Source organism: Gigantopelta aegis, chromosome 5 (assembly GCF_016097555.1).
Source record: "Gigantopelta aegis isolate Gae_Host chromosome 5, Gae_host_genome, whole genome shotgun sequence".
Lineage (NCBI taxonomy): Eukaryota > Metazoa > Mollusca > Gastropoda > Neomphalida > Peltospiridae > Gigantopelta > Gigantopelta aegis.
Window position 1 is genome coordinate 17,836,188 of NC_054703.1, and position 17,985 is coordinate 17,854,172.

The 17,985-nt window shown below is 37.7% G+C and overlaps 1 protein-coding gene across 2 annotated transcripts in view; it reads right to left on the reverse strand.

Annotated features, from left to right (window-relative positions):
- LOC121373335 overlaps positions 1-17,985 on the reverse strand; it is a 46,962-nt gene that overhangs the window by 16,073 nt on the left and 12,904 nt on the right. For both annotated transcript variants that reach the window (XM_041499908.1, XM_041499907.1), the window contains exons 2-6: positions 17,259-17,299; positions 16,178-16,223; positions 4,730-4,840; positions 4,401-4,591; positions 1,596-1,715 (exon numbers count right to left, since the gene is read on the reverse strand). In XM_041499908.1, coding sequence (XP_041355842.1) covers positions 1,596-1,715; positions 4,401-4,591; positions 4,730-4,840; positions 16,178-16,223; positions 17,259-17,299 — 509 coding nt within the window. The remainder of the gene's footprint in view (positions 1-1,595; positions 1,716-4,400; positions 4,592-4,729; positions 4,841-16,177; positions 16,224-17,258; positions 17,300-17,985) is intronic.

The following is a 17,985-nucleotide window of genomic DNA, read 5'->3' on the forward strand; positions in this document are numbered from 1 at the left end:
AATTACCGTTTGTTTTGTTTAACGACCCCACGAGAGCACATTGGTTTATTAATTATCGGCTATAGGATAAACATTTGGTAATTCTGCCCTTTCCACAGACAGGACATTACATACAACGGACTTTGACATTCCAGTCGTGGTGCACTGGTTAAGACACGGAGAATTCCAGTCGTAGTGCACTGGTTAAGACACGGAGAATTCCAGTCAAAGATTGGCTCTACTGAGGTGGTTCGATCCTACTACGCAGGCACTTGAGGCAAGCGCTCTATCAACTGAGCAAGGTCGTATATAATTCTGCTAACGCAATTATTACTAATCTCATTTTGTTTAAATGAGGCGGGACGTAGCCCAGTGGTAAGGCGCTCGCTTGTTGCGCGGCCAGTTTGGTGAGCCCATTGGACTATTTCTCGTGCACCATGACTGGTATATTAAAGGCCGTAGTATGTGCTAATGGAAACATGTAGCAGGTTTCCTCTCTAAGACTATATGTCAAAATTACCAAATGTTTGACATTCAATAGCCGATGATTAATAACAAAACTTGTTCAATTCAGTTTTTGTCTTTTCCTGAATGACATATATTTTATATTCCGAAGAAAGCAAAGAAGAAAAGAAATAGGCACCTTCAAAGGCTTATACATTTACCCCAGTATAAACAGTTTTGCTTGTATTCTGCCTTATTTTCCAGGAGCACCAACAACATCCTGGTCAACAACCTGAGTATTGGTCCAAGGACAGACATACAAGAGCGCGGTGTTGTTGTAGATAGTTATTGACTTCCAGTAATGGACAGCAGTTAGCAGCACAGGTTTTATTCCAATATTATAACTCGCCAATTCAACGAACGTAATTCAATTGCTTGTCAACACGTATCTTCTATCGCATCTCAGGCCACAGATAACGCACATTTGTTCACCATGCTGGTAAACACTAATAACGTGTTTCACACATTAACGATGTGTGCATTGTTGGATCAAAAACGGTCGATGGCCCCATCAATATTTATTTATTTAATTAATTATGTTTTTGTTTGTTTGTTTATTTTTTTGTTTTTGTTAGTTTGTTTATTTATTTATTTGTTCCATGACAGGTACATAAAGATTTGTTTCACCTGTGAGAAAATGCACAAAATCAACCCTGAGGCGAGCTACTGCACGACGCTACCCCCCCCCCCCCCCCCCCCCCCCCACACACACACCCTTCAGATTGATTCCGATAAGGTGTGCTAATTTTAAACGGATATATATATGTTCTGTCTATTGATGAATTCACCAATTTATTCAGCTCCTCGTCTCACGGTGTAGTTATTATAAAATGATAGCTGTACTTACTACTGACAAATCCACCAGATTATCTGGACATGTCCCAGTCCCACTGTTTAGTTAATAAAAAACGATAGATGTACTTACTATTGACGAGTCGACGAGCTCGTCTGGACATATCCTTGTAGAAATGTCCCAGTCCCACTGTTTAGTTAAAAAAAACCCACGATAGATGTACTTACTATTGACGAGTCGACGAGCTCGTCTGGACATATCCTTGTAGAAATGTCCCAGTCCCACTGTTTAGTTAATAAAAAACGATAGATGTACTTACTATTGACGAGTCGACGAGCTCGTCCAGGGCTTTGTAGAAGTTGTCAAAGTCCCACGTCTTCATCAGATACTCGGCTATCGCTGTTGGCGTGAATTCAATGCCGTGCAGGTTATCTTGTACCTTTTAAACAAATACAAATACAAACATATTAGATGGATTCCTAATACAGAATACAAACATAGCTGTTGTTTTAATATGTTCGTGTGTCTACACTATCAACGGTCAGGGTGATGGCACCTGTTTTATCCCGTGTGTGTATTCACTGAATATTCACGCACGTCCACCATGGGTCCAGCCTTTGACCACGCGTTGAATGGTTCGGGACAGATTCTCTATTAATATTGACGGCCATTTTTTTTTCTCATACGACACACAAGACTTAGACCATGTTTTGTAATAGATATGCATGTCTAGACCCATTGGGCTATTTCTCGTTCTAGCCAGTGCACCACGACTGGTTTACCAAAGGGCGTGGTATGTGCTAGCTTGTCTGTTTGATGATATGCATATAAAAGATCATTTGTAAATGTACGAGACCTAGATTAAAGAAAGAAAGAAATGTTTTATTTAACGACGCACTCAACACATTTTATTTACGGTTATATGGCGTCAGACATATGGTTAAGGACCACACAGATTTTGAGAGGAAACCCGCTGTCGCCACTACATGGGCTACTCTTTCCGATTAGCAGCAAGAGATCTTTTATTTGCGCTTCCCACAGGCAGGATAGCACAAACCATGGCCTTTGTTGAACCAGTAATGGATCACTGGTCGGTGCAAGTGACACCTACTCATTGAGCCTTGCGGAGCACTCACTCAGGGTTTGGAGTCGGTATCTGGATTGAAAATCCCATGCCTCGACTGGGATCCGAAACCAGTACCTACCAGCCTGTAGACCGATGGCCTAACCACTACGCCACCGAGGCCGGTCGAGACCTAGATTAAACCCTGCATATAAATTATATCGAATAATGGCGTGTCTCGTGAAAAAAAAAAACCATGTAATAAAATATAAACACAAAACGTATAATAAAATATAAACACATCTATCCTAATTGACTATGTAATAAAATATATTGTTCGTATAAAAGAACAAATAGAATCTAATAAGTTGCCTATGTAGAATGATTATAAATTAATATTAACAGACGCACTTGGTCATGTGCATAGGTAGGTTACCTCCCCACGTGTTTTCTGTAATACCGAACATTTGGAACAGTGTTTAGCTTAGTAACTGGTTTAACGTGTCCATATACCACTAGGGTTTCGAACACGCCTATTCCGAGTCCGACCTCCGATAGAATCGGGGACTGACTCGGGACAGGGTTAACCAAACAAATACGATCCATTTTGAAATTTTGAATATTAACATAAAAAGTATGAAAAAGGGGAAAATTGGAGTTAATAAATTTTGGCTGCGCCTAACCTATATAAATTATTAATATAATACAATTTCGGCGCAAATTTAGATGGACTGGTCTAAAAATAATATTAATTATTGAACAATATTCATTAAGCCCATGGGAACAGTGCGAGTTTGCCTTTCTCGGCATTTCCAGAAGATTATTGTTTCCCACCCGTATATCAGAAAGAACAGTCTACAGTCTTCATGCTGCAGAGTACCGTCGAATGTGGAATTTTACGGCATTTGTTAAACTTGGCAATCTATGGTTCAATGTCTAGGGCTTTTCTTTCCTTACACCAAGTTATGCAGCATTCACCTTTCAAACCATCGTCTGTTCAAACCAGTTTTCTGTGTATACATTATGCTCGGCACGTAACGACCTTCGGGTTTACCGCGCGTTAAATTGTCAATATCAAATGATTTCATTTCCATCTTGGTGAAAATCGGAAATGTCCGCCGAGGAACTCAAAACTGCGTGGGAGACCAGAATCGTTCCCAGCAACAAATTGTGTGACGTCAGAGTTTAAATCGGGAACAAGTGGAGAACAACCTCTATAATGAGTCGCTTCCCTTGTTTCTAACGGCCTGCTACAGACTTTTTATGAGACGACGCTTCTTCAGATGAGATTATCCGGGTGGAAATCGATATTTCACTGACTGCCTTGTAATGGATGACTAAAAATCCCATTCATTGCGCAAATCTACTGGTGAATAATGACATTTACGTCTCCCAATTTAGAAACTCGAGACAGAATTAAACGCAAATAAAACGAAACGAACACCGCAATCTGACAACGCAAAGATGACCGAGGGCTATATTCCTTGAAAAACCACTTCCGAGTTTAATTATACGATCTATTTGGACCTATGCCCAAGTGCTCCAACTAATCTGTTTTTCTTCTTTCATGTCGTTGTAAAATGATCCATTCACTAGATACTTGAATCAATCTAGTTCAAAAGAAAGACTAGCGAACAACGTGTCGGTAACCGTCGGCTGTATGGTGCACACTGTTACTATAATAGTTCATCAACGATCTGCTTCCAGTGACAAGCTGCTCTCTCATAGGTCGATTGGCGCTGAACTCAACCAATCAAATCTTAACGACGGTCATTTAAAATCATTGAACAAACTCAAAGTTCAGTAATGTCATAAAATTTATATAATTTTGTAGGAGCACTTTACAAGGAATGCTTTGTATTTATTTTTTTACTTATTTATTCATTTTAATATTGTTTTATTTTTATTTAGTATATTGCTACATGCCGATTCATATGTTTCCCATTGACGCAAAATTTAATGTGTATTTTTGAAAACTGTTTTTCGTATGCAACAATATACACTGTTCTGCAACGTGCTGAACACTATATTAGAACCACTCGATAGTGGAGTGTAAATTACCTGCCAGCCCTGCTCACTCAGCTCATTCTGCTCACTCTGGTCCCCTGTACTGAAGAAAGACTTGTGGATGTCCTGGCCCGGGATGTCCACTTTGGTCTCCACCACAGTTTCCGGTTTCCCAGTCTCGTCCTTCCCAGTGTCAACTTCCTGTTTGATGTCGGATAACATCTCCCCCGTCACCGTGTCTGTAACTATAATAATAATAATAATAATAATAATAATAAATAGCAACAACAATAATGTTATTATTATTTTATTTTTTGTTATCGGGTTATTCCGGTATTTTTCGGTCAATACTGAACAAAAGTCAAGCTTATTAAATAACTGACCTTTCTCTTCCGTCTGCTCAGACTTGATTTCTTTTCCATCCGTGTTTTCGTAGTGGACCACACGACTCTTGTGAATGGCAACATTCTGCATATTTGATTTCGCTGGTTTTTCTAAAATATATATATTTAAAAAAAAAAATAATAATAAAATAAAAAATAAATAAATAAATAAATAATAATAATAATAATGTAAAGATATATAATATAAGATAATATATAGACTTAATATGATCATGATGATGGTGATGATGGTGACGATTGTGGTGGTGATGATGATGGTGGTAGTGAGGATGATGATGATGATGGTGGTGGTGGTGGCGATGATGATGATGATGGTGGTGGTGGTGGCGATGATGATGATGGTAGTGGTGGTGATGATGATGATGATAATGATGATGATGGTGGTGATGATGATGATAATGATGGTGGTGGTGGCGATGATGATGATGATGGTGGTGGTGGTGGCGATGATGATGATGGTAGGGGTGGTGGTGATGATGATGATGGTGATGATGATGATGATGATGATGATGATGATGATGACGTCGACGATAGGAGAATGGGAAGCAACAACAGCCTGAGCACGTGTAAGATAGTCTAGGATACGCGCAATCGTTATAGGATTATTATCCTTTTCTTAATTTTCGTCTAGTTTTGTCCCTTTGCTTTGCTTTTACTTTTCGTATTTTCCCTTTCTTCCTTATGTATTACATTATACTTTCCCACACAGCTCCTTACACTGTGCTTTTACATCAATATATACAAATAATATTCCCATAAACTTACCATTTGTGACACCCAATAGCCGATATGTATTACATTATACTTCCCCCCACAGCTCCTTACACTGTGCTTTTACATCAATATATACAAATAATATTCCCATAAACTTACCATTTGTGACACCCAATAGCCGATATGTATTACATTATACTTCCCCCCACAGCTCCTTACACTGTGCTTTTACATGAATATATACAAATAATATTCCCATAAACTTACCATTTGTGACACCCAATAGCCGATATGTATTACATTATACTTCCCCCCACAGCTCCTTACACTGTGCTTTTACATCAATATATACAAATAATATTCCCATAAACTTACCATTTGTGACACCCAATAGCCGATATGTATTACATTATACTTCCCCCCACAGCTCCTTACACTGTGCTTTTACATCAATATATACAAATAATATTTCCATAAACTTACCATTTGTGACACCCAATAGCCGATATGTATTACATTATACTTCCCCCCACAGCTCCTTACACTGTGCTTTTACATCAATATATACAAATAATATTCCCATAAACTTACCATTTGTGACACCCAATAGCCGATATGTATTACATTATACTTCCCCCCACAGCTCCTTACACTGTGCTTTTACATCAATATATACAAATAATATTCCCATAAACTTACCATTTGTGACACCCAATAGCCGATATGTATTACATTATACTTCCCCCCACAGCTCCTTACACTGTGCTTTTACATCAATATATACAAATAATATTCCCATAAACTTACCATTTGTGACACCCAATAGCCGATATGTATTACATTATACTTCCCCCCACAGCTCCTTACACTGTGCTTTTACATCAATATATACAAATAATATTCCCATAAACTTACCATTTGTGACACCCAATAGCCGATATGTATTACATTATACTTCCCCCCACAGCTCCTTACACTGTGCTTTTACATCAATATATACAAATAATATTCCCATAAACTTACCATTTGTGACACCCAATAGCCGATATGTATTACATTATACTTCCCCCCACAGCTCCTTACACTGTGCTTTTACATCAATATATACAAATAATATTCCCATAAACTTACCATTTGTGACACCCAATAGCCGATATGTATTACATTATACTTCCCCCCACAGCTCCTTACACTGTGCTTTTACATGAATATATACAAATAATATTCCCATAAACTTACCATTTGTGACACCCAATAGCCGATATGTATTACATTATACTTCCCCCCACAGCTCCTTACACTGTGCTTTTACATGAATATATACAAATAATATTCCCATAAACTTACCATTTGTGACACCCAATAGCCGATATGTATTACATTATACTTCCCCCCACAGCTCCTTACACTGTGCTTTTACATGAATATATACAAATAATATTCCCATAAACTTACCATTTGTGACACCCAATAGCCGATATGTATTACATTATACTTCCCCCCACAGCTCCTTACACTGTGCTTTTACATGAATATATACAAATAATATTCCCATAAACTTACCATTTGTGACACCCAATAGCCGATATGTATTACATTATACTTCCCCCCACAGCTCCTTACACTGTGCTTTTACATGAATATATACAAATAATATTCCCATAAACTTACCATTTGTGACACCCAATAGCCGATATGTATTACATTATACTTTCCCCCACAGCTCCTTACACTGTGCTTTTACATGAATATATACAAATAATATTCCCATAAACTTACCATTTGTGACACCCAATAGCCGATATGTATTACATTATACTTCCCCCCACAGCTCCTTACACTGTGCTTTTACATGAATATATACAAATAATATTCCCATAAACTTACCATTTGTGACACCCAATAGCCGATATGTATTACATTATACTTCCCCCCACAGCTCCTTACACTGTGCTTTTACATGAATATATACAAATAATATTCCCATAAACTTACCATTTGTGACACCCAATAGCCGATATGTATTACATTATACTTCCCCCCACAGCTCCTTACACTGTGCTTTTACATGAATATATACAAATAATATTCCCATAAACTTACCATTTGTGACACCCAATAGCCGATATGTATTACATTATACTTCCCCCCACAGCTCCTTACACTGTGGTTTTACATGAATATATACAAATAATATTCCCATAAACTTACCATTTGTGACACCCAATAGCCGATATGTATTACATTATACTTCCCCCCACAGCTCCTTACACTGTGCATGAATATATACAAATAATATTCCCATAAACTTACCATTTGTGACACCCAATAGCCGATATGTATTACATTATACTTCCCCCCACACAGCTCCTTACACTGTGCTTTTACATGAATATATACAAATAATATTCCCATAAACTTACCATTTGTGACACCCAATAGCCGATATGTATTACATTATACTTCCCCCCACAGCTCCTTACACTGTGCTTTTACATGAATATATACAAATAATATTCCCATAAACTTACCATTTGTGACACCCAATAGCCGATATGTATTACATTATACTTCCCCCCACAGCTCCTTACACTGTGCTTTTACATGAATATATACAAATAATATTCCCATAAACTTACCATTTGTGACACCCAATAGCCGATATGTATTACATTATACTTCCCCCCACAGCTCCTTACACTGTGCTTTTACATGAATATATACAAATAATATTCCCATAAACTTACCATTTGTGACACCCAATAGCCGATATGTATTACATTATACTTCCCCCCACAGCTCCTTACACTGTGCTTTTACATGAATATATACAAATAATATTCCCATAAACTTACCATTTGTGACACCCAATAGCCGATATGTATTACATTATACTTCCCCCCACAGCTCCTTACACTGTGCTTTTACATGAATATATACAAATAATATTCCCATAAACTTACCATTTGTGACACCCAATAGCCGATATGTATTACATTATACTTCCCCCCACAGCTCCTTACACTGTGCTTTTACATGAATATATACAAATAATATTCCCATAAACTTACCATTTGTGACACCCAATAGCCGATATGTATTACATTATACTTCCCCCCACAGCTCCTTACACTGTGCTTTTACATGAATATATACAAATAATATTCCCATAAACTTACCATTTGTGACACCCAATAGCCGATATGTATTACATTATACTTCCCCCCACAGCTCCTTACACTGTGCTTTTACATGAATATATACAAATAATATTTCCATAAACTTACCATTTGTGACACCCAATAGCCGATATGTATTACATTATACTTCCCCCCACAGCTCCTTACACTGTGCTTTTACATGAATATATACAAATAATATTCCCATAAACTTACCATTTGTGACACCCAATAGCCGATATGTATTACATTATACTTCCCCCCACAGCTCCTTACACTGTGCTTTTACATGAATATATACAAATAATATTCCCATAAACTTACCATTTGTGACACCCAATAGCCGATATGTATTACATTATACTTCCCCCCACAGCTCCTTACACTGTGCTTTTACATGAATATATACAAATAATATTTCCATAAACTTACCATTTGTGACACCCAATAGCCGATATGTATTACATTATACTTCCCCCCACAGCTCCTTACACTGTGCTTTTACATGAATATATACAAATAATATTTCCATAAACTTACCATTTGTGACACCCAATAGCCGATATGTATTACATTATACTTCCCCCCACACAGCTCCTTACACTGTGCTTTTACATGAATATATACAAATAATATTTCCATAAACTTACCATTTGTGACACCCAATAGCCGATATGTATTACATTATACTTCCCCCCACAGCTCCTTACACTGTGCTTTTACATGAATATATACAAATAATATTTCCATAAACTTACCATTTGTGACACCCAATAGCCGATATGTATTACATTATACTTCCCCCCACAGCTCCTTACACTGTGCTTTTACATGAATATATACAAATAATATTCCCATAAACTTACCATTTGTGACACCCAATAGCCGATATGTATTACATTATACTTCCCCCCACACACAGCTCCTTACACTGTGGTTTTACATGAATATATACAAATAATATTCCCATAAACTTACCATTTGTGACACCCAATAGCCGATATGTATTACATTATACTTCCCCCCACAGCTCCTTACACTGTGGTTTTACATGAATATATACAAATAATATTTCCATAAACTTACCATTTGTGACACCCAATAGCCGATATGTATTACATTATACTTCCCCCCACAGCTCCTTACACTGTGGTTTTACATGAATATATACAAATAATATTTCCATAAACTTACCATTTGTGACACCCAATAGCCGATATGTATTACATTATACTTCCCCCCACAGCTCCTTACACTGTGCTTTTACATGAATATATACAAATAATATTTCCATAAACTTACCATTTGTGACACCCAATAGCCGATATGTATTACATTATACTTCCCCCCACAGCTCCTTACACTGTGGTTTTACATGAATATATACAAATAATATTTCCATAAACTTACCATTTGTGACACCCAATAGCCGATATGTATTTTAGTGCTGGGGTGTCGTTAAACAAACATTCATTCCGTTCCTTTCATATTAGTTTGTTACGTTCCCTTTCATTACTCCTCACTTATCCATCATTCCACGTTTGATCTTCTTTCTTTACAGTCCCTCCATTCCCCGTTCCTTCCCCCGTCTCTCCTTCTCACCATTCCCTTTCATTGATTCCTATCGTTTTTCTATCCTATTTTCTTTTGTCTTATCTTATTTGTCGCCCCCTTTCCCTCTCTCACCCTCCAGTGCCCATTATCTTTCCTCGCCTTTCATAATTCCTTTTTGTTGAGCATCTCCTTACAGAACCGTAAATGTTATGACCGGTTAGTCACCGCGGATCTGTCAGCATACATTGTCATTATTAGTACGGTCGCGTGTAGAAGGTCAGTGTTAGCAATAATAAAACACTATTTATTGTGCGACTTTTTAACTTAATCGTCACTAGTGACTGTGTCCATAGCGTGCAACTTTGTAACTTAACTAGTCGCTAGTGACCTTGTCCACAGCGTGCAACTTTGTAACTTAACTAGTCGCTAGTGACCGTGTCCACACCGTGCAACTTTGTAAGGTAACCACTCACTAATGACCGTGTCCACACCGTGTGAGTTTGTAATAACTTAATCACTACTGACAGTGTCCACACCGTGCTAGTTTGTAATAACTTAATCACTACTGACCGTAAACATACTGTGCGAGCTTTTAACTTAATCAATCACTAGTCGTCGTGTCCACACCTTGCGACTTTGTAACTAAATCATCAGTCACTATTCACAGTGTCCACACCGTGCGACTATATAATTTAATCAGTCACTATTCCCTCTGTCCAAACTGTCTCAGTTTGTAACTTAATTGGTCACTAGTAACAGTGTCCACACCTTGTGGGCTCATGAGATTTCGCAGTTCACTTAAATTTAGCGAAAGTCTCACCAAGTTATGAATTAATACATCTGGCAGTACTCTGATTTCGCTCTGTTTGGTGAGAGAAAGTAGAAGTGACAGCAGCGGATGTGACAGACTGAGAAGAGGCAAGGCGATCGATCGTCGCGAGGTTTTACTGCGACTGTGTGGGCTCACTGAGTGTTACAGCAAATAGAAGTAGGCATTACTAATTACTGGTCATACTAGTGTATTTACCCGGACCTTTCTCCATTGTTCCCCTATGTCCACAGATCTGAGAGTTATGACGCTCAGGAAGTAGACGTCGTCATGGCGACACGCCTCTTTGTCAAATCTCGGATCTCGCGTGAATTGGAGGGAAGTGTTTACAGTGTGAACACTCGGAGTCGCTTTGACGCGATGTATAATAGCACCAGAATGAGTGTGATCTCATCACGTGAGTCGCTAGTCCCACTAAACACGAGGGAGGGGCTTGTTAACGTCACTTTCTGCAGACACGACAACATCAATCTGATTAAAATTAGTTCTACTGGTCTACCAGTAGATCTAACAGCATTTCGTGGACTCCCATGTCCAGGTGACATTTCATCTATAAATAACAATTTAAATATCGACCAATTACACTTCGCCTTTTATAGCGTTATTCGGGAGCATGCAAATTCTAAAAATATCGGGCAAGACTATTTATGCAATAGGCGAACTTATTGGTATATTTCAACATTGAAAAACAGGGGGAATATTGCAGTAATAAACTCTGGATTGTATACTAGTATATAAACAGATGTTATGGCTATACCATCACGGGTTTTCTTTTCGTCTTGAAACGAATTTTATATAATATTTTATATTGAAATTAGTTTTCGGCACACTTCGTAATTCAACCCCAATCATTTCGTATACCCTCGGCATAATCCCGAATGTTTTCAAATTCTTTTGAAATCACTGACATGATTTTGCAAGTAAGGTTTTGCTTGGTCGAACGAAAGGTCAACTGGATATGAGCTCCAACGGGCTGCTGTTAGATCCACATGTAATAGTGGAGCTAATTTTAGTTAGATTGCGACAACACATACCAGCCTTTGAAAAGCCAGTCTTGAGCCACGTGTTAGGACGGCGTAAATCAACGAGTACACCGTAGATGTTAGATCCCAGGACCTCATTCCACAAATCGATCTTAGCACTAAGATCACCTTAAATGCATAACTACCTTACGCACCTAAGGTGATCTTAGCGTTAAGATCGTTTCGTGGAACGAGGCCCTGGACTCCTGAACTACCCCACCACCACCACGCAAACACACATTCAAAGGGACAGGTTCCTTTCAACTTGTAATTCGTCATATTATAGTAAGAGGCATAAATAACGCAATGTGCATTTTATTGATATTTTCTTAAAGAAATATCATGTCATATATATTATGCATGTAAGACAAATGAGATATATTAACTAACTGAAAGAAGATTTTCTTCAGGAAAATAAATCTAGCAAAATGCATTTGAATAAAAAAAATACAACATGGGGTTGTTGGTTTTTTCGCAATAAAAACAATTTTTTTTAGCATTACTTATCATAGCAAATTGAAAGAAAAAAACCGACAGGGAACTAAATTTTGTATTGCTTTCATAAGGAGACCAGTGCAGGCAAAGCATGTGCAAAACGATTTTACATGCAATGCTGTGTTGATGCAATAAACACCAAATTACGTCGTTTGCTTCAAACGCATTTCATTCTGTATTGTCCCCCGATTTAAATAAATTCCTCTTTCACTTACAGCTGTTACCAGCATGTCATTATAATTTTGTCCACATATTTAATATATATGATTTGACATTTCTGTAAGAAACTATTCGGTGAAATACCCATTGCGTTATTTATGCTTCTCAGTATATTAGCGTCTCCGTTCGCACTATGGCCGTGTTTTTCATGTCCCGCCTGCCGGTGTTTGGCCTAACGATTGTAATTATGCATGGTGTAATAAGCCGCACGCGACTTTGTAATTTCTAATCAACATTTACTTTGGGGTGGGGGTGGGGCTCACGAACACTGACTCCAACGCGGGGGTTTCAGTATCAGCAACACGGCGGCATTAGACGTATCGTGCCATCGTCATTTCATTAGTTGTCACCCACGCTTTTCCATACACAAGCAGACTATGCAAATGACAATATCTGCCTTTTCTGGCCAAAGACGAAAAAAACTTCAAAGCTCATCTAATCTAAACTCCCACGTGATGGAACACAATAGCAAGATTCCCACAAATAAATGCCTAATTCAGAAATATAATATCTTCTCCAGAGTTAACACACACAACACAAACATATACATCATTGACAATTTAATACGGTACAATGGAACACGATAACATGAGTGGATGCATAGGTTCCATTAGACCTAAGTAATTATCACTGCCGATAATTATAACGGTTTATAACAAACTAGCATAAACCATGCCTAAAGACATTTACGCAGCGTACGTATAAACAGCACACCATCTTGCATTTCGTCACGTACGTATTATATGTATAAAGAGTATATCATATATGTTATCTACCAGCACGAAAACAGAGTGTCATTGGCATTAAAGAGATTGAAATAAATAAATAAATACATAAATAAATAAATAACAATTATTTTATTATCAACTCTCAGTTTTGCACTTAGGTCAAAGTTCTTTCACACGGACCATACTAGTCCTTAATGTGGTACATTTGTAGAAATTCGAGAGCAATCAAGACGATTGATATTTTAACGTTCAAGTCCTCTGAACAGAGCTGGTTTAAGAATCCGCGGGGCCTATAGCACAAATAACAATGGGGCTTCCTTTCCAGGATATATATTTTGCAACCTCCTCGGGGAGAGGGGGAAAATGACCAAGGGAAAATAAATGTACACACTACCGCGTGTCCCCGTGAAGCGCGGGGCCCGTAGCACGTGCTACGTGTGCTGCTAGGATAAACCGGATCTGCTTCTTAATGGCTTTTGCTCTTTATATTGTGTCCTATTGCGCATTTTGTAAGATTGTGCATTAACATTTTGGGATATAGGTGTATAATGGAAAAGGTGGTCGGTGTGAATCTGCTAGACCCCGCAGACGTTGATTTCCACTAGAACGTGGTGAAAGACATTAACATACTATATAAGTGTATCTGCTCTCAGACATGTCAGTATTCATCATGCGCAAACTTTAGAGCCATAATCCCTGCCGTGCCGCTTATAGAGATTTGGCGTTTTCTGCACATCCCTGTTAGACGTAATGCAACAAAGTAAGCCTGGCGGCTTTCGGGATCGTCTTTCAATCAGACGACCAGATCCGAACCAATAGCCACTACTGGAACTCCGCGGACACACCATTAACCTTTCCACAAGGCCCCTTTACACACACGAAATGACCGACAACGGTATTTTCGCGACCCACGCATTTCCGTCATATTGAGTTAGACCGCGGCACTCTGAGATGTTCTCAAGACGAAACCAGTCGATAATAATCGCCTTCATTACATTTCAGCACACACCGGACCGAACCAGACCGAACGATGTCTGTAAATATTATCTTGGATTGTCTTAGACTGGCAATGAGTCCCACCTCGTGGCTAACCAATGGACCTGGAGGTTGATGGCTTGTGGGTTCACACCCAGGAACCGGCGGCGGTGTGGTTTATCCACCTTACTTATAGATATTCCGCTCTTGAAATAATTTAAGCAGTATTTCTGCAATACACTTACAATTCCTTGCTAAACATATCGTTGTGTCCACTCTTGTGTACGTATTCAGACATCCCTTTGTTTACTGATGCTGTAGAAAGGTTTTAGGGGCCCGTACAGCTTCGAGTTCAGCCAGCTAACGTTCCCCTAACGTTCGCCAACTATTTGATTGGTTCCCGACATGGCCATTTGGTTTACCATTAAGCACATAAACAAGTCTAGCGGACATTTTCCTGCTCAGTGTGGCTGAACTCAGACCTGGTGCGCGTCATAACGTCCTCCAACAGACAGAGTTGGAATCATATACCGCGGCCAAGAACAGCTCTTTTCCTCTGTAGATACAGCTCGTGGCAAATACGGCGGGACGTAGCCCAGTGGTATAGCGCTCGCCTGATACACGGTCGGTTTAGGATCTGTCGGTGGACCTATTGGGCTATTTCTCCTTCCATTCAGTGCACCACGATTGAAATCATAACATTTATATCCACTTAGCTGATATCTCCTAGGACAAAACACATGCAACTTAGTTCATCTTCAATTTTCTTCTATTTACCCGGTCTTTCTGATATGTAATTTATGTCACATTCACATTTTGTTCTGTTTACCCGGTCTTTCTGATTTGTAATTTAAGTCACGTTGAAGTTTTCTCCATTTACCTGATGGCTGTCCATCTTTTACCAGTTTTTTCTTCTCGTTATCTAGTCCCTGATATATATAATTTAGAACACCTTCAGTTTTCACCAGGTTTCCCGGTCGCTGTTATATGTAATTTAGATGAGAGCATGCTTAGATTCTGCCATGTTAAAGGGGCATTCCTGAGTTTGCTGCACTTTTTAAGATGTTATCGACTAACAAAGACGTTTTAACGATTGTAATTACATATCAAATATATTTTTCTGCATAAAAGATTGGTGGCTGTATATTAACCGTGTTTCTGATCGTTCTAATATTTGTACTAGGTTATATTTCATTTTATTTTCAAAATATAAATTTTTTGTACGAACGAAATTATTTGAAAACAAAATCCAGTTTGCGCTTCTTACAAATATTAAAACGACCAGAAACACATTGAATATACAGACACTGATATTCTAAACCAGAAAATATATTTAATATGTAAGTTTAATCGTAGAAATATTGTACTAGTCGGAAACATCTTACAATGCAGCAAACTCAGGAATGTCCCTTTAACATCTGTGTGTATTTGTATGTGCAGGAGTGTGTGTGAGAGAAGAAGAAAAATATGACTATGATGATGGTGGTGGTGGCGATGGTGATGACGATATGATGATAATGGTGGTGGTGATGATAATGATGATGATGATAATGATGGTGGTGATGATGATGATAATGATGGTGGTGGTGATGATGATGATGATAATGATGGTGGAGGTGATGATGATGACGACGACGATGATTATGATGGAGATGGTGGCGGTGGTGATTATGGGGGTGGGGGTGGATAAAGAAAACAAATAAGGTTCTTACCTGCAAGTGCTACTAAACTTTCAAGTTCCTTTTCTTGATCTTCCACCTAAAAACACAAATAATATGTTTCTGTTTTCCCGAGTTCTCTAATTTCTAGAACATATTTACTTTCCTACATTACAGAAAAAATAATTATATATCAAATATAATTATATTAATGTCAATGCCAGTATAATGATTTATTTGTAACATGGGCTGGTTTATAACGTTATGTTTTCTAATGAAATTATTATTAGCATATTTTGTAACGAAGATATTATCTTCATGTTTAAACATTAAAGGGACTGTCATTGTAAATGTTTCTGACAAATCGTTTAACGTCTACAATTACATACTATATATAATATCTGCATGTTCAATGTGTTTCTTGTCGTACTAATATTTGTACGTGGCCCAGACTGGACTCTGTCTACCAATAATTTGGTACGTAAAATCAATTTTATATATATATATATATATATATATATATATATATATATATATATATATATATATATATATATATATATACATACATACATACATACATACATACATACATACATACACACACATACACATACACATACACATACACATATACATATATAATGATTAAATTCAATCTCACTCCTGTTAAAAACTTCATCCTCTCAAACGTTTGAGAGACATGCGACTTCGCTCATTGATTGTGACCTCGCGTGAAATAATGTGAAGCATGGCCTTGTACAAACACGAGGACGACCAGGAACACATTTAATATATAGCCAGTGTTATTTTATGCAGAACACTGTAGTTAATAAGCAATTTAGTCATTAAATGTCTCCGTTAGTCGGCAACATGTTAACAAACTCAAAACAGTCCCTTTAATCATGGGTGAAAGCGAAAGTACATTGAATAGTTTGACGACTGAGACCTAGAGTCTTGAACAATTGTAAAGGACTTTAAACTGAGTGGTCTAGGAGCTATGTCTCTTTCCAACCAGTGCACTATAACTGGTATACCAAATGTTTGACATCCAATAGCCGACGATTAATAAAGCAATGTGCTCTAGTGTTGTCGTTAAATAAATAAAATAAAAACACTTTAAAAATTGAGTTACCCTATTCGCATTCCGTTTCACCTCGGCCGTGTCTTTCGCTTCTGAAAGAAAAGAAGACAGTAAATACAATAAATCATCGTTTTTTTCTATAATTCACGGATTAATCCAGATTTTTTCTACTCTCAATTTCGTGAATGATGTTCACCTGTTCGTCAAAAGAAAACAAAATAATAACAAATTAAATGCAATTGATGTCTTGATTGTTTTTTTATGCAGTATTCTGGATTAGTTTGTGTTCGTTGTGGTTGTATTAGAGAAAACAGAAACAGCATATACTAACAGCAGTATTCGTTCTGCTCCAGCTTTTGGTTTCCAGAATCTTTGATCAACGTTAAAACATGTTGATTACGTGCAGCTTTAAAACAACGTCATATGATTTGGGCGCAAACGTTTTTACACCAGAATTACGACATTTGATAAATCTTGAGGGATTTGAAATCGTTTTATGATATATATTTATATGATATTTCTTGATATGATCACTGATTAGAATCATATCTAGTGTTATATCTTATTTAGAGCTTGCGCAAAGTCGCTGTATTAGGCTGTGGGAAAATGTATATAAAACACGCTTTTTTGCCAATCGGAAAATATCGGATCTATTTGAAAAACGTGAAGAGTGCGCCCAAGTGAGACATGCTTGAACATTTGATACATATAGGCACGTGTCAAATGGTTGATAGCTAATTGGTAAATATCTATTTTATGGCTAACGCATTGTATACAG